Source organism: Lithobates pipiens, unplaced genomic scaffold, assembly GCF_037356315.1.
Source record: "Lithobates pipiens isolate NorthernLeopardFrog02 unplaced genomic scaffold, aLitPip1_a1.2 Scaffold_8, whole genome shotgun sequence".
Classification (NCBI taxonomy): domain Eukaryota; kingdom Metazoa; phylum Chordata; class Amphibia; order Anura; family Ranidae; genus Lithobates; species Lithobates pipiens.
In genome coordinates this window covers 551,074,709-551,100,856 of record NW_027507903.1, presented here as the reverse complement: position 1 = coordinate 551,100,856, position 26,148 = coordinate 551,074,709, and the positions used below count along the sequence as shown (strand labels likewise).

Here is a 26,148-nt window from a genome sequence, read left to right as displayed (position 1 = left end):
AACAGCTGAGTAACTGTGGAGAGATAGGAGCTGGCAATTAGCCGACAGCTGAACGGCCAGCTCTGAGAAGGAAGGGCTGAGTCCAGCCCTGACAACTTGCCTTTATCCAGCCTTTGGAACACTATTCAAACCACTGACACCAACAACTGAGCATAATTCCTGTCAAAAGACACCATTTGCGGGGCACTGTTCCTTCCACTGACACCAATGAAGGGCCAACATTCCTTTCACTGGCATTGAGGGGGCACAATTCCTTCTACTGATACCAATAAGGTGGCACAATTCCTTCCAAAGGTGGGGCATTGTTTACTCCTACTGATGCTAGGACATCTTCTACCCCCACTGGCCACAGTCGCTTCCCCTAAAGTTTGAAGGTCAGTAAGCTCGCTCTTTCTTCAGTCCCCTGCTCTCGGCAGATGCAAGATATTTATGGCTATCCATGATCATGTGAGTAGCCAATTATGTTAACAAAGAACATGCTTACTGCGGCTTTAAAAAAAGTTTCCCAGGAGACACCAGAAACTCCTGATTGTTTTTCAGAAGTAACATATAGATTGGTAGCATAGGCCATCTCCCATGTATGTGCATTATGTATACTTTACACATCAGCATTTTTAGTAGATGCATATTAATTATTAAAAGTTTTCTTGCCTATATCTGCCTGCAATTGTCAGTTATAGATGTCTCCTGTGTCAGAAGCAGGGGATGAATGCAGATTCGAATTTTAGAGATTTAGGTAGAACTCCAGACAAAATATTGTCAAGCTTTGGACAAAATGATGAAGCCAAGAAACATTTGTCACAATTCTGTGTTGACACTATGTAACGATTGTTGTGTCACCAAGACTTGAAACAAGGAGTATCTCCCTGTCGGTTTTTATTGCTGTGTCCCTGTTAAGGAGATTCGCCGTCTATTTGTCCTATTTATCATTACCATTGAAAGTGAAAGTAAAAGAAAAACTGATTTTGGGTTGTCCCCAAAAAGTACCCCCAAAAGGGACTTTTTCCAACAGGGATACTAGTTCTGTTGATCTGGTGGTCCCCAAGTAATTCGCTTAATTTTCAGGGATTTCTTTTCACTTCCTGTTTGGCTATGAGACAGGAAGCAAAGGTAAATCTCTGCAATGGGACACAGATGGTGAAAAAAAAAAATCTGACAGGAGTTATAACCCTTCCTTGCTCCATGCAAAATGATAAAAAAAAAGTTTTGCCTATAGTACTACTTTAGGCTGGGTTCACACTGATAATGGATGCAACTGACAGCAGGGGTCCGGTGAGTCTCTGTTTCAGGCCCGAATTTGTGCCTGAATTTGGACCCGAAACGGAGCCAAAGATGCTTTGGACATCTGCGGCACCGGAGATGTGTGAAGCGACTCCATTGAGAGCCGGTCACAGTCTCCTGTCATGCAAATTGGATGCAGGGAAACCCATGTCCAATTCTCATAAGTGTGCACTAAGCCTTAAAGTGGTTGTTAACCTACCAGTGCATCTTTCAATAATCTGCTCTGTTTATTAATGAAATGGCCCCCTGTGATTGTGCTTTATAAAAATAATGCTGTATATACCTTGTTTACAGAGCGCTGATTGACATGCCACTTCTCTCCTCTCTCGGCCTGACAGATGCAGTGGGCGGGGCCACGGATCCCCACTGACGTCAGTCAGGAGGAGGAGAGAGGCAGCCACGCCAAAAGCATCTGTTGGCGGCGTTGCTGATCAGCGCTCTGCAGACAAGGTATATACAGCATTATTTTCATAAAGCACAATCACAGGGGGCCATTACATTAATAAACAAAGCAGATTATATAAAAAAAAATTAAAATATTTGAGCAGAAGGATGGGAGGGGGCGGCGCGGAGCTGACATTCAGAGAGGGGAAAGAACACAGACACAGAGGAGAGCTGTGTATGACAGAGACACGTACTGACTCCGGTGTCAGGGCTCTGTAGCCCTGATAGATCGTAGTCAGCGCAGCAAGAGGAGGGTAGAAACAGGGCAGAATCAGCCAGGTATTACAGGTGGGCCAAATGACGCAGCACCAGCACTGTGCACTATAACATGTTTTAAAGGAGCAGGATCTTTATCCGGTTACCGACCGGAGCATGCCGATGTACGTCGGCAGAATGGCACTGACAGCCAAATGGGCATACAGGTACGTGCCTTTAAATTTGCCACGGTGCCATCGCGTGCACGCCGGCCGGGACCTCCGTGAGTCAGGTCGCGGGTCCCGTGGACTTGATCGCAGCGGGGATACCTGTGATCGTCTCACGGGGAGGAAAAACAGGGGGATGCTAATGTAAACAAGCATCTCCCCATTCTGCCTAGGGACATTGTCACTGATCTCTGCTCCCTGTGATCGGGAGCAGGGATCAGTGACATGTCACATGTAGCCACGCCCCCCCACAGTTAGAAACACTCCCCAGGACACACTTAACCCTTACTCTGCCCCCTAGTGGTTAACCCCTTCACTGCCAGTGTCATTTACACAGGAATCAGTGCATTTGTATAGAACTCTTTGCTGTATAAATGACAATGGTCCCAAAAATATGTCAAAAATGTCCAACGTGTCCGCCATGATGTCACAGTCACGATAAAAAAAATCACAGATCGCCGCCATTACTAGTAAAAAAAAACTATTAATAAAAATGCCATAAAGCTATCCCCTATTTTGTAAACGCTATAACTTTTGTGCAAACCAATCAATAAACACTTATTGCGATTTTTTTTTCAAAAAATATGTAGAAGAATACGTATCGGCCTAAACTGAGGAAAAAAAATGTTTTTTGTATATTTTTGGGGGATACTTATTATAGCAAAATGTATTTTTGTTTTTCAAAATTGTCGCTTTTTTTTGTTTATAGCGCAAAAAATAAAAACCACAAGGGTGATCAAATACCACCAAAAGAAAGCTATAGTTGTAGGAAAAAAAGGACGTCAATTTTGTTTGGGAGCCACGTTGCATGACCGCGCAATTGTCAGTTAAAGCGACGCAGTGCTGAATCGCAAAAAGTGCTCTGGTCGGGAAGGGGGTAAAATCTTATGGGGCTGAAGCGGTTATTTTTATTTTTTTTGGGGTTAACAAACGCTTTAAGGTTTATTGCTGATTTTGTTCCTGATGAATATGTTTAGATGAATTTCCTGTCAGCAGAAATAATCCCAACAGAGACACAGTTATAAAAAAACTGGCAACTACCCTTACTCACTATAAAATCGAATCTAATCTAAAATGTAAAAAACGATTTTGCCTGGAGTTCAACTCTACAATTTCTATTTGCTGCTCCAGTCTGTGTTGTGGGAATAAGCCTTGTGGATTCTACCAATGAAGCAACAAGCAAATCTTTGATAAATCTGATGAACTGCTCACTAAAAAAGATATACAAAAATTAGTCAGATCTAACAGCTGCTACAGTTGCCATATTATAAACTGTACTCGTGTCACAGTTAAAGCGCACCTTCAGTAATTTTTTCATCTTTCCATCTATTAAATCTTCTGTCCTTGTTGTTTTAACTTTGGATATTAAAACATTTTTTTTTCTTTCAGTAAATACCTTATACAGTCCACCTCCTGTTTCTTGTCTGGTAAAAAGCCTAGGCTTATGACATCACACACAGCTCTCTCTGTCACACTCATTAGAGTTTACCAGGAAGGGAGGGGGGATGAGTCATAAGAGGGCCAATGAAGGCTGCAGAGCTGCGAGTGTGCCTCTGTGTGTCTGTGTAAATCCAGGAAGTGAACAGGCAGCAGCTTCATCTGCCCACAGTTAAATTGATTGCAGCCAGACTCAGTGGTGGGAGATTTCTTCAGTATATTTGGCAAGTACAGAATCACAGTATATATAAAATGATATACAAAGTGGTTGGAGGGAAGCTTCAGAATGGCAAAGATGCTTTTATTACAAATTATGTGAGCAGATTGCAGTTGCTTTTTGATATATTAAAGCTTACAAGACATCATCCATTGAATAATGGGAAACCTAGATATCAAGTCAAAGCAACCTGATCTAGCCAAGGTGCTGGCAGTGAATGTGATTAACTTATAACTTATGGCAAAATAATAAAGAGACAAACATTTGGTGCTTTATTAATATGCCCCTAAGTCTGAAATTTTAATGGCGGATTTCTCAGTGTTGCCTGTAAAAGCTCCTATGTGTTAAAAGAATAAGACGCTTTGGATTATAAAGCTGCCAAACACGTCTGAACATAGTTTGCCTTAACGTTTTACACTTGTGTCAAGTTACAAGCCTTGTAAAATCAGCAGGTTTTTATTACCATTTCTGTATTCATAGTAGAAAGTTAGGAGGTAGGAACTCTTGATGTTGCCCACACTAAATCACTAATTATAAAATGTAGTTTATCTGAGCATAGATTCAGCAGTATCAGGTTATTTTATGCATGAAAGTGTGGAATGTAAGTGGATAGCTGTGCTTTGCCATGGACATCTATTACATTTTGTGGGCCTGGTAAACGTAGGAATTTTGGTGCACTTTCAGAGAACGTACGAAACCCTTGGGACATTAAAGATGTAAAAGCAGCTTAATGACCCCTTTTTCTAAGTGTGAATATTGCCTAGCAAAAGTGCAGTGTATGTGAAGTTTAATACACTAACCTTTTCCTCTTCCAGCTTCTGCTGGCACCACTCTCCAGGCTGTTAGAAAAGTCCCAGACAAAGTATCACTCCACCTGGGACAGGAGCCAGCGCTACAGAGGAAGCATCGCTTATGTGGCTTCCTGCTCCCTGTATGGTTGCCTACTTCCTCTCCCGGCACTGGCTCCATGCACTTTGATGCTTTGGAGTGGCTGTTGATCATCATCAGGGCTTGCCGACCTGCCATCCCAGAGCATAGGCATGTGCTTCCCTGGTTTGAGGTTGCAAGCCACATCAAAAGGCTCCAGGGCCACACGTTGAGCACCTGTGGTCTACAGCCTGCTTATGCCATGAATTTGTACACTAGCTTGAGTCAACACAGTGGGAAGGAGGGTAGAGTAGACAGCCCCTCTTGATGCCAGCTTCCCTCAGTGAACAAGTGTTGTGATTGAATAAAGTTTTCAAGCCTGTCCATCTGATCTTTATCTCTAAAAATAGTTGTCCAAAAGTGTCTTGTGTTACCCACAAACACAAATCTGCCTGCGATCCTGCAAAAGACATTGGTATTGGGCAACTGCCATTTTATATCAATGCTAACTGTACAACTATCTATCCCCAACCCACACAGTGCAGCCATAACACCTATCAAGCTATTCTATGTTCATCAACTCACCAGAGAAGATCCCCTTTGCTAGACACTCCTTGATGCGATTGCTCCTCCTGACATGGAAAGCCCTGGTGATTTCTTGGTTCATGAAGGCCTCTCTATTCAGAATGTTAGCCACCATCATTCGCAGGTCAAACACCTCCAGCAGTTCTGCAATATGGGCAACTTCCATAAGCTCTGGTTCCCGTTCATCCAGTCGCCCAGTGTATAAATATTTAAGCACTGCTCTGAATGGTCCAGACCTCACTGAGCTGTCCATCTTTACAACAGTCACTCTTCTGGCCCTATAACCAGGTGGCTCTTCCAGAACTCCACTCCGTATGCTTTCAAAGGCCCTGCTCCATCCAGATAAGTCTCTGTCCCCTTCCCTGCCCAATGTACCATCACTGGCTGAGGTTCTCATTCCACCTCCCTCAGTTTCTCCTGAAGCCTCACAAGCGTCAAAGCTGGAGGCACGTAGAAGGGGGTCCCTGGCTTGGGCAGGTGGGTCTCCATCTTCCATGAGGAAAAGGTCACAGAATTTAGAGGAAGCAGTGGAGAGGTAGATGCGGTGGGCAGAGATACGAATCCTTTCTTGGACCACCAGCACCACATCAGCACAAGATGCCTCCTCCAGAAGGTGCCCAGGATGATCCTCACTTTGTGCTGGGGGATCTGGAACAACAATAACAGGTGGAGGAGGCCGTGGAGGAAGAAAAGGAGCCTGTGGTAGAGGTTTACGCACAGTTCGCAAATGTGACTTCCAAAATTGCAAATGGCGGCGGGAGATAAGTGCTGATCGGATGGCATTATCAAAAACCTCCTTGATGCCACACTGAGCAACCACGCTTGTTTCATAATATGGAATGCCCAGCTCTTTGGCTACTTCCCGACCTTTCTCAGGTGGAAGAATCTCCTGAGCGCGGATTGGCCTGTTACAAAGTAAAAACAAATATCAGAAACAGTTGAGCAATAAATTAGTTTAAATAAGCAAGAGGACACACCTTTTCCAGATTTGGCATGAAAGCTAGGCAACTAGTGTATTCAGGAGGAGTGATCAGTAATATCACACAGAAAATCGTTTGTTAGGGACCTTGGTGACTATCAGGGATTTCCCTCAATTTGTAGGGATTTCTTGTTGTGGCTATGGGACAAGAAGTGAAGGAAAATCCCCACAATGGAACAAATATGCCCAAAAAAACTTTTGCCTTCAGTTCTGCTGAGAAGTAAAACAAGAATAGTGATAATAACATAGAACGGTAATTTTTGACAAGTAAAAGAAATTTTAAAGCAAACCTCCCGCTTTACACTCAGTCTTGCACAGTTGTACATGCTGCTCTCCTGTACTGAAATTGCTTCCTCTGAAAACTGCCACTGAGGTTGAAAACTATTGCCCTATTAAAATAATACCAATGCTAAATAAATTGCAGGCAAAGGGACATAAACACACCTGGCTAAAGGGCGGCGAGCGCGATTCACAGCTTCCAAATCGGCGTAGCGCAGGTCCAACTGACATCCAACCAAAATAACAGGGGCACGGGGACAGAAGTGCTTTATTTCTGGGTACCACATAGTTTGTACATGCTGGAGGGAATTGGGGTTAGCAATTGAGAAACAGAGAACGACCACATCAGACCTAAAACAAGGGAGATAAATGGAAGTGTATGAGCAGGGGACATTGGTAAAGGCATATAAAAGCAATCCTATTTAAACTGCTATTTCATGATTGGCTGGCCAGTGGTCAATTGAATCACCTGGCAGCTTTTTGTACTCCTTGGAGACTCTTGTAGTTAGATTATCCCATGTTACCTTGCATTCCACCAATATCCATAAGACCATATTGAAGGTGTATCTGTACCAACCAAATTATTTGTTTATTTGTCACTCCTAAGCCATTGTACACACGGTCGGACATTCCGACAACAATCCGTCGGATTTTGTCCGAAACTGGTGTTGCATACACACACGGTCGGACAAAGTTGTCGGAAAATCATGAAAATCAAATGATGACGTAATTTAGTTAGGACGGGACTACCTTCAGGCTAGTAGCTAATTGCTTTGGTCTAGGAATTTGATCTGAGCATGCGTGGCACTTTGTCCGATCGGGATTCTCTACAAACGATCGGACAAAGTCCGATCAGATCATGTTGCCGGAAAATTTTTATATCCAGCTCTCAAACTTTGTTGGTTGGACATTCCGACGGAAAAAGTCAGATGAAACCCACACAGTCGGATTATCTGACAACACGGTTCGATCGGACATTTTCCGCTGGAATGTCCGACCGTGTGTACAAGGGCTAAGAATCCATAAAGGAAGCCAAACACTATCCTTTGGCCTCAGCAATATGGTAGAGCTGGAATAATTTATCACTGCACTCAAGAGATGTAGTCACTCACCAGCAACCATGCAAACACAAACTATCAATTTTGGGTGAAGATTTTTTTTTTTTTAAATAGGAACATTCAAAGCAAAAAATGAAGGAAGAAAAAAGGAACTAATTTAGTGTAACAGTTAAAGTGGTAGTAAACCCTGCTTGGTCATTTTTACCTATAATAAGGCTTACCTGTAGGTAAAATGAATATCTCCTAAACGTGCACCGTTTAGGAGATATTATACCTGGATGCAGCCAGTGACATCACCGGTACATGCGCTCTGAATGTCTGGCATACCCTGCCAGACCTTCAGAGTTTTTTGCTGAAACCGAGCACGTTATCGCGGCTCCAGCTAATCACATAGCCAGGGCATGCAGAAGAAAGACAGGGGAACATGTCAGCCCTCTCAGCAGTGACAGTAAATCCCTGGAGGGCTTTGTTTCCAGGTAAATATTTCATAATGTGCTAGTAAGCGATGCATATTAGCACATTATGCCATTGCCTTGCAGGTGTTTTTTTTTTCTTCACAAGCCACACAGCCGCTGTAAAATATCAGATGTAGACATCAATGAGGCTCCTTTTGATTCCTGGCAGAGCTGTAGAATCTGTATAATGCACATAAAATGCACCTTTATATACCGCTAGTTATATATTGATGAGCGGATTTCAATGTTTTCTCCATGAAAGGAAATTAATAATAAAAGAAAGAACCAAATGGTACACACATAACACATTTGTAATGAATGAATGTCTGTTGCTTTGCAAAAAAAAATAAAAAATCCAAAGCTAGGCTCGTCTGAAGTGGGAGGCAGTGAATGCTTGCCATCCCAGCGGGTGGAGAATCCAAATTTTGCTATGAGCAAGCAGTATAGTCTCCTGAAAAGTCCTCTGCATTTGACACTTCCAGGAGTGTCAAATGTCTGCATCCCCCCACTGCACATTCCTCCCACCAGTTGTGTTTTAGTCTGATCAAGGTTTCGAAGCTGGGGTGTTTGATTTCTTCTGGAAGAAGTTTCCAAAATATAGGGCAGGGTGATTCTAATGGTCTACATGAATATGTATGATGCACAATCCAATCTTTGGAAGGAGGCATTCAGAAGGTAGCTGGGCAGGTGATAAATGTTTGGGAGGCCTTTTCCAGAATGTTCTTTCCTTTCCATGGTGGGTTTCAGTTCTCTTCGGGTTGCTCCAGAGAGAGCTACTAAGACAAGAATAGCAGTCTAGGCCTCAGCTGGAGTTTGCTAATAGACTTTAGCTGGAGGCCACTGTTTTGCTGGAGGGCAAGAAGTTTGTCCTTCTATTGATTGCTATTATTATTTAGGAGTATCTTGTAACCCTTACTTCTCCTATTTACATTCTTTAGCTTTAAATTCTTAAAAGACATCCCCTAGACAGAGCAAGTGTCGGTGTCCATTAGACTGTGAGTGTGACTGGCAGCCTCTCTACTACTGTGGGAGACCTGGGCATATTTTTTAGAGGCCCCTCCAAGAGTGAGTACTACACAAGCATGAATGTGACAGTCCTACCTTCCATAAGCAAACCGCCGGTCTTTATGATGGTCTCCAAATGTATCCCAAAGCCTGAGGGACACACTGACGTCATCAACCACATCCCGGGAACGTTCCAATACCTAAACCAGAAAATAACATATATAAAACATGATAAAAAGGGATAACCTTTTAGGAGAAATGGCACTTCTACCCAAAATCCTAAGCTAAACATGGTCATGTACACACAGAGTATGCTCACCTCCTGGCACACACGATATTGATCTATGGCCCACACAGTTGGCACATGTGTAGCAAGAAGTTGATATTGAGTAAGAGTGGCATTGCATGCTCTTGCACATATGAGGCGTGTCTTTCCAACAGCGTTGTCTCCAACTACTACACACTTTATCGTCTCAACATTGGGACGCTCATAATCCATATCAGTGTCCAACAGCTGGGATCTAAGGAAGAATAAAAAGAAAAGAAATACAATGAGCAAAGGGCATGGCTTTTTCTTTCAGAGAATAGGTGCAAGAACCCACCCTCCCCAGTTAACTCCCTGTCCCCAACCCCACCCCATCTCACCTTAATCCCGCCATTCCTCAGGAAAGAAAAGTAAAGTGATGCCAAATAATGGAAATGGTCAGGGCTCACCTTCTCCCCACTGTTCACAGCTCACCCTCTCCCCATGTCCACAACTCATCTCCCCACCCCATTCACAGCTTACCCTCTCCCCCATCCACAGCTCACCTGCCCCCCTGGTGGGGGCAGAAGCTGCCTCGGGAATTCCCAATTTAAAAAAATGCAGAAATTGTGGCATTTGGACCTGGGAAACCCATCAACAGATGTGAGGCAGATGCACTGGGTGCCGGCGCCAGCACACAGAAGCCGGTGGAGGAAGTGGGCAGTATAGAAAACATAATCTTCTGGCTTCTGTGTTAAGTGACAGGCTGGAGAGGGCTGAGGATAAACCATATGAGAAAGTAACAACTGCTACAAACAATCAATACCCATCAGTTACCATCAAGGTTGCCAACCTCCCGCGGCATTTGTTACTGACACAATCTGGAAAATTTACTGATGGAGCACATTTTTTACTGACAACCTGGAAAATGACAGAACTCCTATTGAAAACGAACTCAATCAATATTTAAACAGTATAAAAAGTAATTTGCATAGTTTACAATTAAAAAGTCAACATAGCATGATAAATGATCAGTCCCTGATATTTACTGACAGTTTTTTACAAACAGTCAGTAAATTTACAACCCTGGTTTCTATTACAGTTTATGAGCAGATAAAATGATTTAACAATCCTAGACACTTACAAAGACCTTCCTACTCCTTAGGCTGGGTTCGCACTTGAGAAGGCAGCGGCTCACAGTAGGAGTCCGGTGCGAGTCCATTAACTGTTTCAGGTCCGATTTCAGCCCGAATTTTGGGTTGAATTTGGACCTGAAATGGATCAAAAGATCCACAGGACTCCTGCGCAATTCGCACTGGAGCCGCTGCAGAGATGTGCGAACGGACTCCATTGAGAGCCGGTTACAATCTTTGCAAAAAGTTACAGACAAGCCATATAATACAAGAGAAGTAATAAGAGCAAGAATAAGAAAGGACATTTTGTTCAACTTAAAAAACAAACATTGGTGTAAAATCTGTCTACAGATTAATCAAAAATGGAAGACAGGACAATAGCTGAAAGCAAGCAATTAAACTAATAGAAGTGAACTGGGAGAATCTGTCAAGATATGAAAAATTACACAGATAAGGAACAAGATTTTTACTATTTATCTTCTAAAGACAAAGGAGCATCTAAATAATCAGTGTACCCTTTCAACACATTGGCTCCTAAATTAAATCCAATGAAGTCAATCATGTTTACTAATATGGCCTCGCGTCATTTTAAAGTCACAAGAATTTCATAGGTGTACCTATGTAAATGTAAGGATTCGTATTTTTGCCAAATTCCTTTTAGCATTTTTGTGAATTCTGTAGTCAGCAGAAGTTAGTCAGGAAAACCGAACATGATCAGGAGTGTTTCTTTACAGGAGAAGTGCTGGAAGCTAAAAAATAATAAAAATAAAAACACATACTCACCTATATGGCCAGGGCATCGGTGTGATGCTGCAGCCTGTGAACTGAGCAATCACAGGACCACTGATCGCTCAGTTCTCAGGTCTGCTCTAAGCATAAAGTCACTGCTTTGCACTCTGCTCCTCCAGTGCTCACTGAAGTTCCAGTGTTCTATTGAATACTGCCCTCCGCCAAAAACAACCTGTGCATGCGGTGTACGGAAGGGCACTCCAGCTAGTTTCCCCGATCAGCTGACATGAGGTCACCATGGCGCATGCGCACATCGTAGGAGGCATTTTTCGGCGGGAGATACCATTTGATGGCCACAGTTGAAAGCTATGCAAAGAGCAGAGGGAGACTGTAGTTGTCAGATTGAGCCTCGGTGTTGCAGGGCGGATTGTGGCTGTGTTGAAGGCCGGGTTTTGTCTGCATTGCAAACCACCCTTAGACACAGATAAAACCCGTCGTTCAACACACCAAACCCACCCTGCAAAGCAGACATGGTATCTCCGATCGAAAAATGCCACCTACAATATGCTCATGCGCTATGGCAACGTCACGCCAGCTGATCAGGAAATCAGCTGGAGTGCCCTTCCATTCTGCGCATGCGCAGGCACTTTTTGACAAAGGGCACTATTTGATAGAACACCGGACTGTGGCGGAAGCAGCTGGCTCAGGCTCTTAGTGGCGCGGTGAGAGGCTGAGCCAGCTGACGATCATGTATATGGGTAGATACTGACATTATTGTTGGGAAACATTCAGAGACTGTAGTGGCTCGGTGATATCAGGCAATGGAGGGCTAATAAGTGCACTCCTATGACCCACAAGAGTAGAATGGGCAAAAAAAGCTTTGGCCATACTTCTTTTTTAAGTAAAGAATGTATTTTATATGCTATATGTTTTGTATGCTTGTCCTAGCAGGGTGTGCCACAGAGACATGATTTTGTGTTATAGATGTTTGCTAGCCTGGTCACTCAATGGGCATGGGGAACCTGCTGAGGTATGCTGGGAAAAGTAATAAATAAGGCAGTTCCTGTTCTTTCTGTTCTCTCCCAGGTGCATGCACTCTAAGTATGTCAGGTAGGGTGAGGAATAATTAAGTGGGAAGTTATACACAGGAACCTTTCCATGCAGTCCTGCCTTGGGAGTGGAGATTGGGATACCACTTGAATCTTAAATAGCAAGAAGTCAGAGCTTTGCAGGATTCTAGCCAGTGCAGTCAGTGATCCAGTCAGTGATCCAGAAGGTAACAACTTTAGAGAAAGACCTAAAGAAACTGAGGCCTAGAGTATGAAATCCAGTTTACTTGGGATATTCTGATCCAAACCTTACCTACTTTTCCATATTGCCATGTCCAAAAAACATTTTTTATTTTAAAAATCTACTAAAGTGACCGGCGCCCATCAATTTTGAACATCCAGTGGAAAAAACAAACCTCAGATGAAGGTTTCTGGGACTTTACCGTAAATGATTGGCCTTAGAAAATTAGTCACAGAAGGACTGAAGAACATTATTTAGTGTTAAATGTTGAACGTGCAGCCACCCTTACATATGTATTTACGTATCTGTTGAATGAAACTAGCATCAAATAGTTTACCATTTTATGGTGAAAACAGCATCTTTTTGGAACAGGGAGTAAAGTTAAAACCTTATTGGCTGCTAGTCGCATCTCTTATACCCAACATTCCTCCTGTTCTACCATGAACGCATTGTGATTTTTGGTGCATGTCTAACCTCAGAACCTTACTTTTTCTGTAGTGCCATGCCTGAAATTTACATTACAATAATTGAATCTACATTAGTCACTCAAAGGAGTGTTACCAGGGTCTACCGCAGGAGGCTGTGATTTGTAGATGAGCACACAAAGCGAACTGCAATTTGGATGATAACCAATTAACCTATTAGCTTGTCTTTTGGAGGAACTACCCAAAGGAAACCCAGGCAAGCACTGGGAGAACATCCAAACTCCATATAGCTAGTATCCTGCTTGGGATTCAAACCAACAACCCCAGTGCTGTAAGACATAAGTGCTAACTACTATACTACTGTGCTGCCGCATTCCTTGCCTTCAGTTTTACTAAATGCCACTGAGGAAGTAATCAAGATGCCCTTCTTGTTATAAAGCTTGAGTAGACTGGATACTTGCAGATAAACCTTATTGGCTAATGTGATATTCTATATACAGTTACTCTTTAAGGTTACATTCAGCCTTATTTATCATAGTGTCTGAAGGACAATTTCACATGACAGGACAACAAACATAGACCTTACTCTGTAGGTCCAGTTGGACTGCACCATTTGCTGTGATCTCCAGAAGATTTATGTCCTCCATGCTCAAGTTGCCCACTGACATGACATCTCGATCTCAAATCTATTGTATGTGGCAGACACCTACCACCTGCAGCCAAATGAACATAGGTCTGCTAAAAATGGCAGAGGGAGGCCCACTGCCATCCTCTTTGGTCACCTTTAGGCTACCCTGGACAGACAAACAATCACATTCAGGGCAATAGCTAAATCTCTCATAATAGAAATATAAAAAAAATATGGCCAAAGGAAATGGATAGTCCACCAAACTATTGAGATCTGGTGTTTCCAGTGAGGGGTATTGGTTTTGCTACTAACCTTGTGGCAACAATTTTCTGTTAGAGCATGTTTGTGCACAAAACCAGCTCCATAAAGACATGATATGACAAATTTGGGGTGGAGGGACTCTGTGGCCTGCACAAAGCCCTAATCTCAACCCTACTGAACACCTTTTGGATTAGTTGGAACACCAGTCAAAAGCTTATCCAACATCAGTACCTGATCTCACAAATGCTCTTTTAGATGGATGGGCACAAATCTCCACAGACACACTCCAAAATGTTCACCCGTCCAAGTCTTTATGGACCTTGCTTTGTGCACTGGTTCAAATCATTTGGTGGAGGGGGGATTATGGTGTGGGGCTGTTTTTCAGGGGTTGGGCTTGGCCCCTTAGTTCCAGTGAAGGGAACTCTTAAGGAGTGGCATACCAGGACATTTTGAACAATTTCATGCTCCCAATTTTGTGGGAACAGTTTGGGGGTGGCCTCTTCCAGTTCCAACATGACTATGCACCAGTGCACAAGCAAGGTTTATAAAGACATGGGTGAGCACGTTTTGGGTGGAGGAACTTGACTGACCTGCACAAAGTCCTGACTTCAACCCAATAGAACACCTTTGGGATGCATTAAAGCAGAGACTGGTAGCCAGGCCGTCTCATCCAACATCAGTGCCTGACATGACTAATGCGCTTCTGGAAGAATGGTCCAACATTTCCATAGACACACTCCTAAACCTTGTGGACAGCCTTCCCAGAAGAGTTGAAGCCATTATAGCTGCAAAGGGTGGGTCAAATCAATATTGAACCCTAAGAACTAAGACTGGGATGCCATTAAAGTTCATATGCATGTAAAGGCTGGTGTCACAATACTTTTGACAATATAGTGTGTAGCGCCTACCCCGATTTTCTGGATGCCTGATGGTGACATACATTCTCAGGGTGCAGGTTTGTGGGCATGGTGGGTGATGAACAAGAAATATATTGGGCGCCAGTCACTTTTATGTTTTAAACAATAGAAAAGTTTATTTCTCAGAACAGGAAACAGGACACCCTTAAGGCCTCTTTCACACACATAATCCGTGATGATCCACCCCGTGAACATCCTCTTGCTCAGCGGGGATCACTCCGTCGATCCCCGCTGAGCAGGAAGATGACAGGTCCGTCTCTGCACACTGTGCAGGGACGGACCTGTAGAGAGCGCCACTCTCCCCTATGGGAGATCGGATGGCGATGAACCGCAGAGTCCGTCGTCACCCGATCTGATCCGCAGAAGGATGGAAAAGTACGTTTTTCCTCTGTCACACTTTTTCGGATCAGAGCGGGTCGGATGTCAGTGGATATGTCACCACTGACATCCGCCGCACAATAGAGGTCTGTGGAATCATCCGTTCAGGTCCGCCTAAAAAAACGACAGGCGGACCTGAACGTATCGTTCGTGTGAAAGAGGCTTTATAACAACCAGCAACAGGCAGATTGGCAGACTCCTTAGACAAAAATAGGTGACATATGGCAGACAGCAGTACAGAAAAAAACAGCCTTTAATCTAAACCAGCACATCTGTACTTAGGCTTAGGATAGGCTCTCTCCTACAGTAATGTAACTTTACTTACAGCCTCATACACTGATTCCCTTGGATGAATTCTCTCTTAAAGTCCTCCCAGCTACTTCATAGCCTCCAGCTACAGGAAGAGTACTTCCTGCTTCCTTAAAACGCCATCCCTCTAGAATCGTTTCCAAATCTTTGGCAGGCTTTTCTCTGAACTTGAACACCCAGGTAGGCCTCAGACAGGCCTTGCAGCCGGAAGCCACCTGGATAGATCTCAAGCTTTAGGCCTTGCAGCCAGGAACTGTACACACATCCACCCAGGCCAAAGCCATGGGCTTGAACACTAACTCTGATCACCTTCCATTAAATAGCTTTTCCCAGCATTCATAGAAGAAAATATGATTGGCTGAGAAAAGTATTTTAATTCATAACTGAAATGTACTGTAGCTCATCATACTAATGTCAAAGGCAACAGTGCCACCTACTGACAAAAGGGAGAAACCACAATTGAGTAGAATTAAACAGAAGTCATGTAATCACTAAACACTACAAATTAGCCAGGCAGGCTACCACACAGCACAAGTAAATTTACCTGTAGCCCTATTCTAGGGATATATATATATACAGTGGTGTGAAAAAGTGTTTGCCCCCTTCCTCATTTCCTGTTCCTTTGCATGTTTGTCACACTTAAGTGTTTCGGAACATCAAACCAATTTAAACAATAGTCAAGGACAACACAAGTAAACACAAAATGCAATTTGTAAATGAAGGTGTTTATTATTAAAGGTGAAAAAAAATCCAAACCATCATGGCCCTGTGTGAAAAAGTGATTGCCCCCCTTGTTAAAACATACTATAACTGTGGTTGTCCACACCTGAGTTCAATTTCTCTAGCCACACCCAGGCCTGATTATTGCCACACCTGTTCACAATCAAGGCATCACTTAAAAAGGAGCTGCTTGACACAGTAAGGTCCACCAGAAGATCCTTAAAAGCTACACATCATGCCGAGACCCAAAGAAATTCAGGAACAATTGAGAAAGAAAGTAATTGAGATCTATCAGTCTGGAAAGGGTTATAAAGCCATTTCCAAAGCTTTGGGAATCCAGCGAACCACAGTGAGAGCCATTATCCACAAATGACGAAGACATGGAACAGTGGTGAACCTTCCCAGGAGTGGCCGGCCACCCAAAATTACCCCAAGATCGCAGCGATGACTCATCCAAGAGGTCACAAAAGACCCCACAACAACGTCCAAGGAACTGCAGGCCTCACTTGCCTCAGTTAAGGTCAGCGTTCATGCCTCCACCATCAGGAAAAGACTGGGCAAAAATGGCCTGCATGGCAGAGTTCCAAGGAGAAAACCACTGCTGAGCAAAAAGAACATCAAAGTTCGTCTCAATTTCTCCACAACACATCTTGATGATCCCCAAGACTTTTGGGACAACATTCTGTGGACCGATGAGACAAAAGTGGAACTCTTTGGAAGGTGTGTGTCCAAGTATATCTGGCGTAGAAGGAACACTGCATTTCATAAAAAGAACATTATACCAACAGTAAAATATGGTGGTGGTAGTGTGATGGTCTGGGGCTGTTTTGCTGCTTCAGGACCTGGAAGACTTGCCGTGATAAAAGGAACTATGAATTCTGCTGTCTACCAAGAGATCCTGAAGGAGAATGTCCGACCATCTGTTCGTGTACTCAAGCTGAAACGAACTTGGGTTCTGCAGCAGGACAATGATCCTAAACACACCAGCAAGTCCACCACCGAATGGCTGAAGAAAAACAAAATGAAGACTTTGGAGTGGCCTAGCCAAAGTCCTGACCTGAATCCTATTGAGATGTTGTGGTATGACCTTAAAAAGGCCGTTCATGCTCGAAAACCCTCTAATGTAACTGAATTAGGACAATTCTGCAAAGATGAGTGGGCCAAAATTCCTCCAGGACGCTGTAAAAGCCTCATTGCACGTTATCGCAAACGCTTGGTTGCAGTTGTTGCTGCTAAGGGTGGCCCAACCAGTTATTAGGTTTAGGGGGCAATCACTTTTTCACACAGGGCCATGATGGTTTGGATTTTTTTTCACCTTTAATAATAAACACCTTCATTTACAAATTGCATTTTGTGTTTACTTGTGTTGTCCTTGACTATTGTTTAAATTGGTTTGATGTTCCGAAACACTTAAGTGTGACAAACATGCAAAGGAACAGGAAATGAGGAAGGGGGCAAACACTTTTTCACACCACTGTGTATATATATGTATATATATATATATATATATATATATATATATATACACACATATATATATATATATATACACACACACACACACACACACACAAACATTATATACATTCATAATAAGAACCAGAGCTACATTTTAAACAAGCAACCCCCCCCCCCCCCAGCATATAAAGCCGGAGATTTCAAGAAACCCTTAAAGCCCACCTCCAGGAAACCTATAAATTCTCCCTTGCATTGGGGCTGCACCCACACTGTAAGGGTTAATTGCTACTTTAGTCTATGGGGCACACAGTGAGAGCATATTTACTTACCCCATTCTCTGCTCCACTGGCTTAGGTGGTACACTGTCCTTTGGTGTCCTCACATCCACTGTAGGGCTATGGTTTCTGCATCAGACTTAATGATGTAAAAGGACCTTAGACTGCTGCAGCATAGGAAAGAAGAGGCTGCAAGGACCGGTCTAGCAGTCCAGAGGAGCCTGCAGGAGTGGAGGATCGGGTAAATAAATCTGCTTTTCCAAATATGTAGAGTGGCATTGCTGGCTCTCCTTTTAAAAATACTAATCACATGGTTGTTATACTGATCCAAAGGCTTTAATAGCTCTGACTTTTCTCTGACTTCACTGGCTGCCTACTTGTTCCAGGTTGGACAGAGATAGCCAGGTAACTAAATTTCAGACAGAAGTCAGCAATGGAAATCTCTGTATTTCTCTACAGTGCCAGTACAGAAGGAAACAACGGTTCTTGTTTCATGCACATTATTGCAGTACTTTAAGTGGGACAAATAATAAAAAGCCTGCCGCATCTATAACGCGATGATCGGTGCTACAACCCAATTACTGGAAACCAGGACATAACACACTTTGAAGTGCCGTATCTCCAGGGCAAGAAGCCATGTTAAAAATTAATCTTTGATTATTCCTTAACTGCAGTCAGACATCTGTGGGAACCGGGCCGCGGTCATAAGACGCAAGATCAAAGTTCAGTTCTGCACAAAGGGGCAATTATATCAGGAAAATGGAATGTAATACAGTAAAGCTATAAGATACGGTATAAATACACAAATACAGGTACATGTACACCGCTAATACCCTACACCTGGAAATCAGCCCCAATTCTGCAACCATCAACCGCAGCCGCACACAGCTTATACTACACCCAATCCAGGCCTTGTCCCGTACATCGCCGCCATGATGTCATCACTGGTGCATCTTCTCGGTAGGTTTCAAATCGAAAGGCCGAGGCTATGTGTATAGGTGCCTAGCTATAAATATATAATGTAACACTATGCTGTGCGTGCCTTTAATCTCCATCTATACCCTGAAATGTGTGTGTGCCCTCATCTGCGTGGGTTAGTCGTGTCCCATGGGTATATGTGTCTTTTTCTGTACAGATCCTAGCATGTGCATGAATTTGTGATTTTTTTTTTGCAGACTGGTGCTAAAATTAGCCTCTCTAGTGACGTGTTTAATAGACTGATTTATGTTAATGTATGATTGCATGTGCATCTGCCTGTGCGGTGTGAGCGTGCATGTGTGTGCTGGGTCCCTATGTCACATCGTCAGTGTTCCTCTGTCACAGATGCTGTGCCTGTGTGTGTTGCCTGCATAGAGATCAGTGTGTCCTTCTCAGTGTTGGTGCCTGTGTACCACAGCATGGAGCTGCCTGTGTCATCCTGAGTGTGGATCCCTAGCAGTGATGGTTGCCGGTTGCGACTCCTGGTTTCCAGCACAGAGGTGTGTGTATGTGTGTGTGTGTGTGTTTCTAATGTCAGGGAGGAATTAATTTTAGCTGGAAGCGAGTCTTCAGCACCGCCTGCAGGTTCTATTGCACAAGTACAAGTGCTGGAGATTGCAGATGCAGCAGCTGCTGAATACGGTCTGATGACGAGGGCGATCGCACTGCATTCACCCAAGCCTGAAGCCGAATGTCATTAGAATATTCAGTTGCACGATCATTTTGTGTTTTTTGTTTTTACACTCACAGCTTGATTCTTAAAGGCCCCTTTCACACGGGCGGATAGAATTCAGCTTTTAGCTGCGGAGAGATCAAGTTATCTACCGCAGCTAAACTCACACAATGCTTTCCTATGGCCCCATTCACACACTAGGGGTTATTTACGAAAGACAAATCCACTTTGCACTACAAGTGTAAACTACAAGTGCAAAGCGCACTTGAAATTGCACTGAAAGTGCACTTGGAAGTCCAGTCGTTGTAAATCTGAGGGGAAGATCTGAAATGAGGGGAAGCTCTGCTGATTTTATCATCTAATCATGTGTAAGCTAAAATGCTGTTTTTTATTTTCCTTTCATGTCCCCCTCAGATCTACAGCGACTGCACTTCAAAGTGTACTTCCAGTGCAATTTCAAATGCACTTTGCACATGTAGTTTTTAGCAACAGTTTTGTTACATGGGATTTGGTGCGGTTAAAAAAAATGTTTTTACTGCTTCCAGGACCGATTTTATTGCAGATATTTGCAGCTATCTGCTATAACCGCAGGTAATCGCAGTGTACTATTTCACCTGCAGATAGCAGCGGCAACAAGAAAACAAAAACACAGGAAGCACATCAGAAATGGCAAGAATGTTCCAACGCAGCTAAACGCAGCCGCATGTAAACGCAACTAATCGCAATGTACGACTGCAAGTGAATGCGGTGCCTGGATTCTCTGAATTTCAAAATAACAAAACAGCAGCAGAACAGCCGCCAGTGTGAAAGGGGCCTAAATGTGTTCCAACCTTAAAGTGGGGTGCCCCCTAAAAGAAAAAAATTAAAAGTCAGCAGCTACAAATACTGCAGCTGCTGACTTTTAATAATTGGACACTTACCTGTCCCAGGGTCCAGCGATGAAGGGGAACGAAGCCCCCACTTGTTCCCCACTCCGCTCGCGGCACCGTCATTCTTACTGTGGGCACCCGGCTGTGGCTTCACAGCCAGGCACCCACTGTGCATGCGCGAGCGGCGCAGGGCGCCGTGATACGCTGCACAGTCATCTGGGACACGTGACAGGTCCCAGATGACTGTGCGGCGCGAAGGGAAGTGATGCCACCAGCCCGGCAATGAAGAAGGCAGACTACGAGGGACCCCCTAGCAACAGGCATTTAGAGGTGAGTACATTTTTTCCAATTATTTTTTATTTATTTTTTTTAAGAATTTTTAACAATTTTTTTTTTTTTTTGGCGGCAACATCACTTTAAGAGCTCCTTTATACTATTTGCAATGACCTGCATTTTTCTGCTCGATTAAATGCAGGTCACTGCTAGGACACATAGAAAACAATTGATTGCCATGTGTCCCATTCATATGGCAATGCTGGTGTAATGTGCAGTATGCATAAAACGCACCACGTCACTGGATGACACCACGGCAGCGAAACGCACTTACAATAGAGTTGACCAAAAAAAAAATGTGCATCACATTGTTACCTGCCAGAGCCGCCACTTCACTAGCCTGCATGGGGAAACACTACATTTTATCACACAGGCTAGTGTGAACCTAGCCTAAAGCCTCGTACACAGGATCGGCTTTTCGGCAGACAAAGCGGCAGACTTTTGTCCGAACGGCATGTGCCAGGAACTTGTCTTGCATACAAACAGTACACAATTGTCGGCCAACAAACACAAACGCAGTGACGTACTACGTGGAATTTCAGCATTGATTCTGAGCATGCGTGTTTGTACGTTGGACTTTTGTGGGATGGACTTGTGTACACATGATATGAAAATCTGACAACAGACCGTTGTCTGCCAAAAATTTACTAGCCTGCCATCCACAATTTGTTGGCAGAAAGTTGGACAATAAAGAGGAAGTAATGGGTTTTACTTCCTCTTTTGCTCACTTCTGCAGCCTACAAATGAAATGCATAATGGGCTAGTATGCATCGCATTCTAGCCCATTATGTGCCACTTACCTGCAAAAGAATCCAGTGATGTCCCCTGTGTGGGCAGCGTCCATCTTCTGGCCCTCTTCCTCCCGGGCCGTGGACTCCGGCTCTGTGATTCGCCGGAGCTGCGTGACTTCACTCCCGCACATGATGGAGCTGCGATTAATGGCATAGGCTAGGGAAGAAACGGCACTTAGTTTCGTTTCTTCCCCGCGCATGCGCAGTTGCAATTTTCGGTGGACTACAAGTTAAAATATCTCTTAAACGCTGCACGTTTAGGAAATATTTCCACTACCTGTAGGTAAACCTTATTCTAGGCTTACCTATAGGTAGAAGTCCAAAAAGTGGGTTTAAAACCACTTTAATTGTCTGATGGAGCGTAGCAATGGTTAGATTTTAGGAAAATCCGATAGTTTGTACGAGGCTTTAGGCTGGCCAAACCTTATACAATTTTCTTGTACAATTTTCCTTTAGATTTACCAAAACCATATAATATGAGGTCAAATCTAAACACTTTCCATTTCTATGCAATCAGGCAGGCCCTTGCACTACATAGTTAACCACCTCAGCCCCAAAAGATTTTCCCCCTTAATGAACAGGCCATTTTTTTCGATACAGCACTGCATGGCTTTAACTGAAAATTGCGCGGTCGTGCGGCGCTGTACCCAAACAAAACTGACGTCCTTTTTTCCCACAAATAGAGCTTTCTTTTGGTGGTATTTGTCACCTCTGCGGTTTTTATTTTTTTTGCGCTATGAACAAAAAAAGAGCGACAATTTTGAGAAAAAACATATTTTTTTACTTTTTGTTATAATACATATCCCCAAAAATGTTTTTAAAAAACACATTTCTTCATCAGTTTAGGTCAATATATATTCTTCTACATATTTTTGGTAAAAAAAATTGCAATAAGTGTATATTGATTGGTTTGCGCAAAAGTTATAGCGTCTACAAAATAGGGAATAGATTTATGGCATTTTTTTAATTATTTTTCTTTTTGCTAGTAATAGCGTTGATCTGAGATTTTTAGCAGGACTGCGACATTGCGGCAGACAAATCAGACACTTTTGACACATTTTTGGGACCACTGACATTTATACAACAATCAGAACTATAAAATTGCACTAAGGAGGAATATAGTTATAGAGCTAGTCTGCTGGAAAGACTCATTAAAGGCGCCACATCCCTTATTTTAAATAAAACATGGAAAAAAGGAATTGGGACTTTTCAAGCGCATACAAACACAATGAATTTTGAAAAATAGAAGATGTACTTTAATGAAAAATTCATGAATGAAAATCAGAGATCAAAGATCAGTAACAAATACCAACAAAAGTGTGTTTGTAGCTCTACATGTTTCGCCTCTTACGGCTTCTTCAGGAGTTCTGTTACAATAAACACTGTGTATGTAGACTGTTCACTTTTGAAAAGATTTTTTCAAAGTTGCAATCATCAATAATTGCGGAAAAGCATATGGGGCCATTTGAGAGCATCATAGAGAAGGGCAATAGACTGGCAAGATCCAGAACTGACAAAAGGCCATAAAAATAATGCATGGACATGCACAGAACACGGGGTACAGCTAACATGTTTTGGGGGCGCACCCCCTTCCTCAGAGCCAGCTTAGCCCTGTCATTTACCCTCACCCCACATAACACTATATTACCAAAAGTAATGGGATGCCTGCCTTTACACACACATGAAATTTAATGGCATCCGAGTCTTTGTCCGTGGGGTTCAATATTAAGTTGACCCACCCTTTGCAGCTATAACAGCTTTAACTCTTCTGGGAAGGCTGTTCACATGGTTTAGGAGTGTGTCTATGGGAATGTTTGACCAGTCTTCCAAAGGCACATTTGTGAGGTCAGGCACTGATGTTGGATGAGAAGGCCTGGCTTGCAGTCTCCGCTCAAATTCATCCCGAAGGTGTTCTATTGGGTTGATGTCAGGACTCTGTGCAGGATAGTTAAGACCCCCCCCCCCCCCCAAACTCGCTCATTCATGTTTTTATGGACCTTGCTTTGTGCACTGGTGCACAGTGATGTTGAAACAGGAAGGGGCCATCCCCAAACTGTTCTCACAAAGTTGGGAGCATGTGTTGGAACGGAACATGAAGTAATGTTATTTGTCTAAAAGTTCTACACATCTGTTTGTACAACCGAACTCAGCCATGTTGATATTTGCAGTCCCACATGTTTATAGGTAGAGAGGAATGTGGCACCAAACAGAATGGGGAGGAGACGCCCCAGAGACGCTGATTGGTCCACAGGCAAAGGAGGGTGGGCAATGGGGTGTGGTGTGGCTGAGGTGTGTTTTATCAAAAAGGGTTTCATCAATGAAATCTGCCTCTCATTCCATCAGGAGGTCCAGTCACAAGGGTCAGATAAGTATAATGCTTGTATTGTATTCTGATTGTATGCTATGTACTCTTGTGACTTCAATTGATACCTTATTCAAGCTTTCTTATTTCCTTGGGAAATAAAAGATTTGATTGATCCTAGACCGTGTATTTGGTTTCATAGCTAATTTTTATAGTATTGTGATATTAACGATGGCATGTGCTCAGAGTATAGATAGACTAACTAAACTATAGGGACTAGACAAAGTAATACATAACTGATAAGAATAATAGATTGCATTTATCAGTTACTTCAGCATGAAATTGTCCAAAATGTCTTGGTATGCTGACACCTTAAGAGTTGTCTTTACTGGAACTAAGGGGGGCAAGCCTAACCTCTGAAAAACAACCCAACACCATAATATTCACTCCATGAAATGATTTGGATCAGTGCACAAAGCAAGGAAGACGTGGATGAGCGAGTTTGGGGTGGAGGAACTTGACTAGCCTGCACAGATTCATGACCTATACCTAATAGAACACCTTTGGGATGAATTAGGCAGAGACTGCAAACCAGGCCTTCTCATCCAACATCAGTGCCTGACCTCACAAATTCTGAAAGAATGGTCAAACATTTCCATAGACACACTCCTAAACCTTGTGGATAGCCTTCCCAGAAGAGTTGAAGCAAAGGGTAGGCCAACTCAATATCGAACCCTATGGAGTAAGACTAGGATGCCATTAACCTCCCTGGCGGTATGATTATTTCAGATTTTTGATGCTCAAAGCGGTACAATTCTTTTGCATAGAAATTTGGCGTTTTATATTGTAGTCCTGTAATTCTTAGGAATAACTCACTTAAATCTGTCCAAAACAGAGTCTAGCAGACATCCCGGGTATGATAAAGTTTGAAACACAAAATCATAAATTATAATATAATAAATAACTATAAATAATTATACCAAATAAAAATATAACAATAATAAAAATTATCCAATAATGTAATCAGATCAAAAACACTGAAATTTGCTCAGTTGCAGAATTGTCTCTGTCATTACTTTCAGTGTCTGATTACAAATTTCCCCCCAAATCGCTATCACTCAATTCTGTGAGTGATTCCAATTTATTATCGCTGTTTTCTAACTGGTCTAAAACCCTTTTTGATGTAAAGGGACAATTTTGGTTGCTATGGACAGTCTCCAGGCAGAAAGAACAGTTTTTATAATATAAAACTGCATGCAGGACACTGGAGAAACCACTTGGGACAAAGGGGATGTGAAACGAATCCACACAATAATGTAATCTGTAAGATTACAGTGTACTGTATGTATAGTGTGTGTTTCACTTTTTTAATTTGGCGCCGTTCTCCGTCCCCATGCGTCGCAACGCTCGCAGGGCACGGAGCCTGGCTCCGTGATGAATCAAGCGGAGACACAGCCTCTGCACACTGCGGGGAGACATCGCAGGATCCTGGGGACAAGGTAAGTAAGCTGTACCTGGATCCTGCGATGTGATCCCGAGTGTGGCTTGGGGTTACCGCTTTTGGTGCTGAAAATCCACCCCGAGCCACACTCGGAAATACCGTCAGGGAGGTTAAAGTCCATGTGGGTGTAAAGGCAGGTGCCCCAATACTTTTGGTAAAAAAGTGTATCTCTGCATTAACCTCCTTTACTTTTTTTTCAGCGAATAGAGCATCGGACCGACCCTGGACACAGACAGTGCATGCCCAAGGTTGGCCTTTCTGCGGAGTTGTGGCTGCACACAAGCTTGCTAAATCCATAGTGTTTAGCCACCTCTCAAGGCAGTAAACTATTGGCACCCCCACAGCCGTGTTGCTGTAGCCTTATATCCAAGTTTGACTGTTGCGTTGACTTTTGTACCTGTAGGGACACAGAGGGCTACAAGCTCACACCCTTAGTTAGGATGTCCCCAAATGATAGACGAGGTTTTGTACTCCTCTCATCTTTCTCTTGGTTACACTCTCAGATATTTGGTAATCACATTGCAGTTGGTGTGTCTGTGGATATGTACTTGAATATACTGTTATATCTATTTAAGAGATATAGTGCCTTGCAAAAATATTCACCCCCCTAAAGTATTGACTTTAGGGGGGTGAATAGTTATGCACATTGACCTTTTCTGTTATTTTGTTCTATTTGTTGTTTGCTTCACAAAAAAAAAAAAAAAAAAACATGTTCTTGTAAATTAAATGATGCAAATCCTCAAACAATCCATGTAAATTCAGGTTGCGAGTCAACAAAAAACAAAAAATGCCAAGGGGGGTGAATACTTTTGCAAGGCACTGTAGTATTCCATTTAAGAGTGCTCTTTGGATATGGAACTTTATGCAAGATCTATATACTGCTAACATGTATCTGATTTTACCTC

At 43.0% G+C, this 26,148-nt stretch overlaps 1 protein-coding gene across 6 annotated transcripts in view; it reads right to left on the bottom strand.

Annotated features, from left to right (window-relative positions):
* Positions 1-26,148, bottom strand: part of RHOBTB2 (Rho related BTB domain containing 2) — a 77,728-nt gene that overhangs the window by 18,828 nt on the left and 32,752 nt on the right. For 2 of the 6 annotated variants that reach the window (XM_077469868.1, XM_077469865.1), the window contains exons 3-6: positions 9,349-9,550; positions 9,126-9,229; positions 6,677-6,862; positions 5,254-6,158 (exon numbers count right to left, since the gene is read on the bottom strand). In XM_077469868.1, coding sequence (XP_077325994.1) covers positions 5,254-6,158; positions 6,677-6,862; positions 9,126-9,229; positions 9,349-9,550 — 1,397 coding nt within the window. Of the gene's footprint in view, positions 1-5,253; positions 6,159-6,676; positions 6,863-9,125; positions 9,230-9,348; positions 9,551-17,850; positions 18,641-18,696; positions 19,305-26,148 lie in introns of those variants that run through there. The other 4 variants (XM_077469871.1, XM_077469872.1, XM_077469869.1 and 1 more) reach the window with 4 other exon arrangements.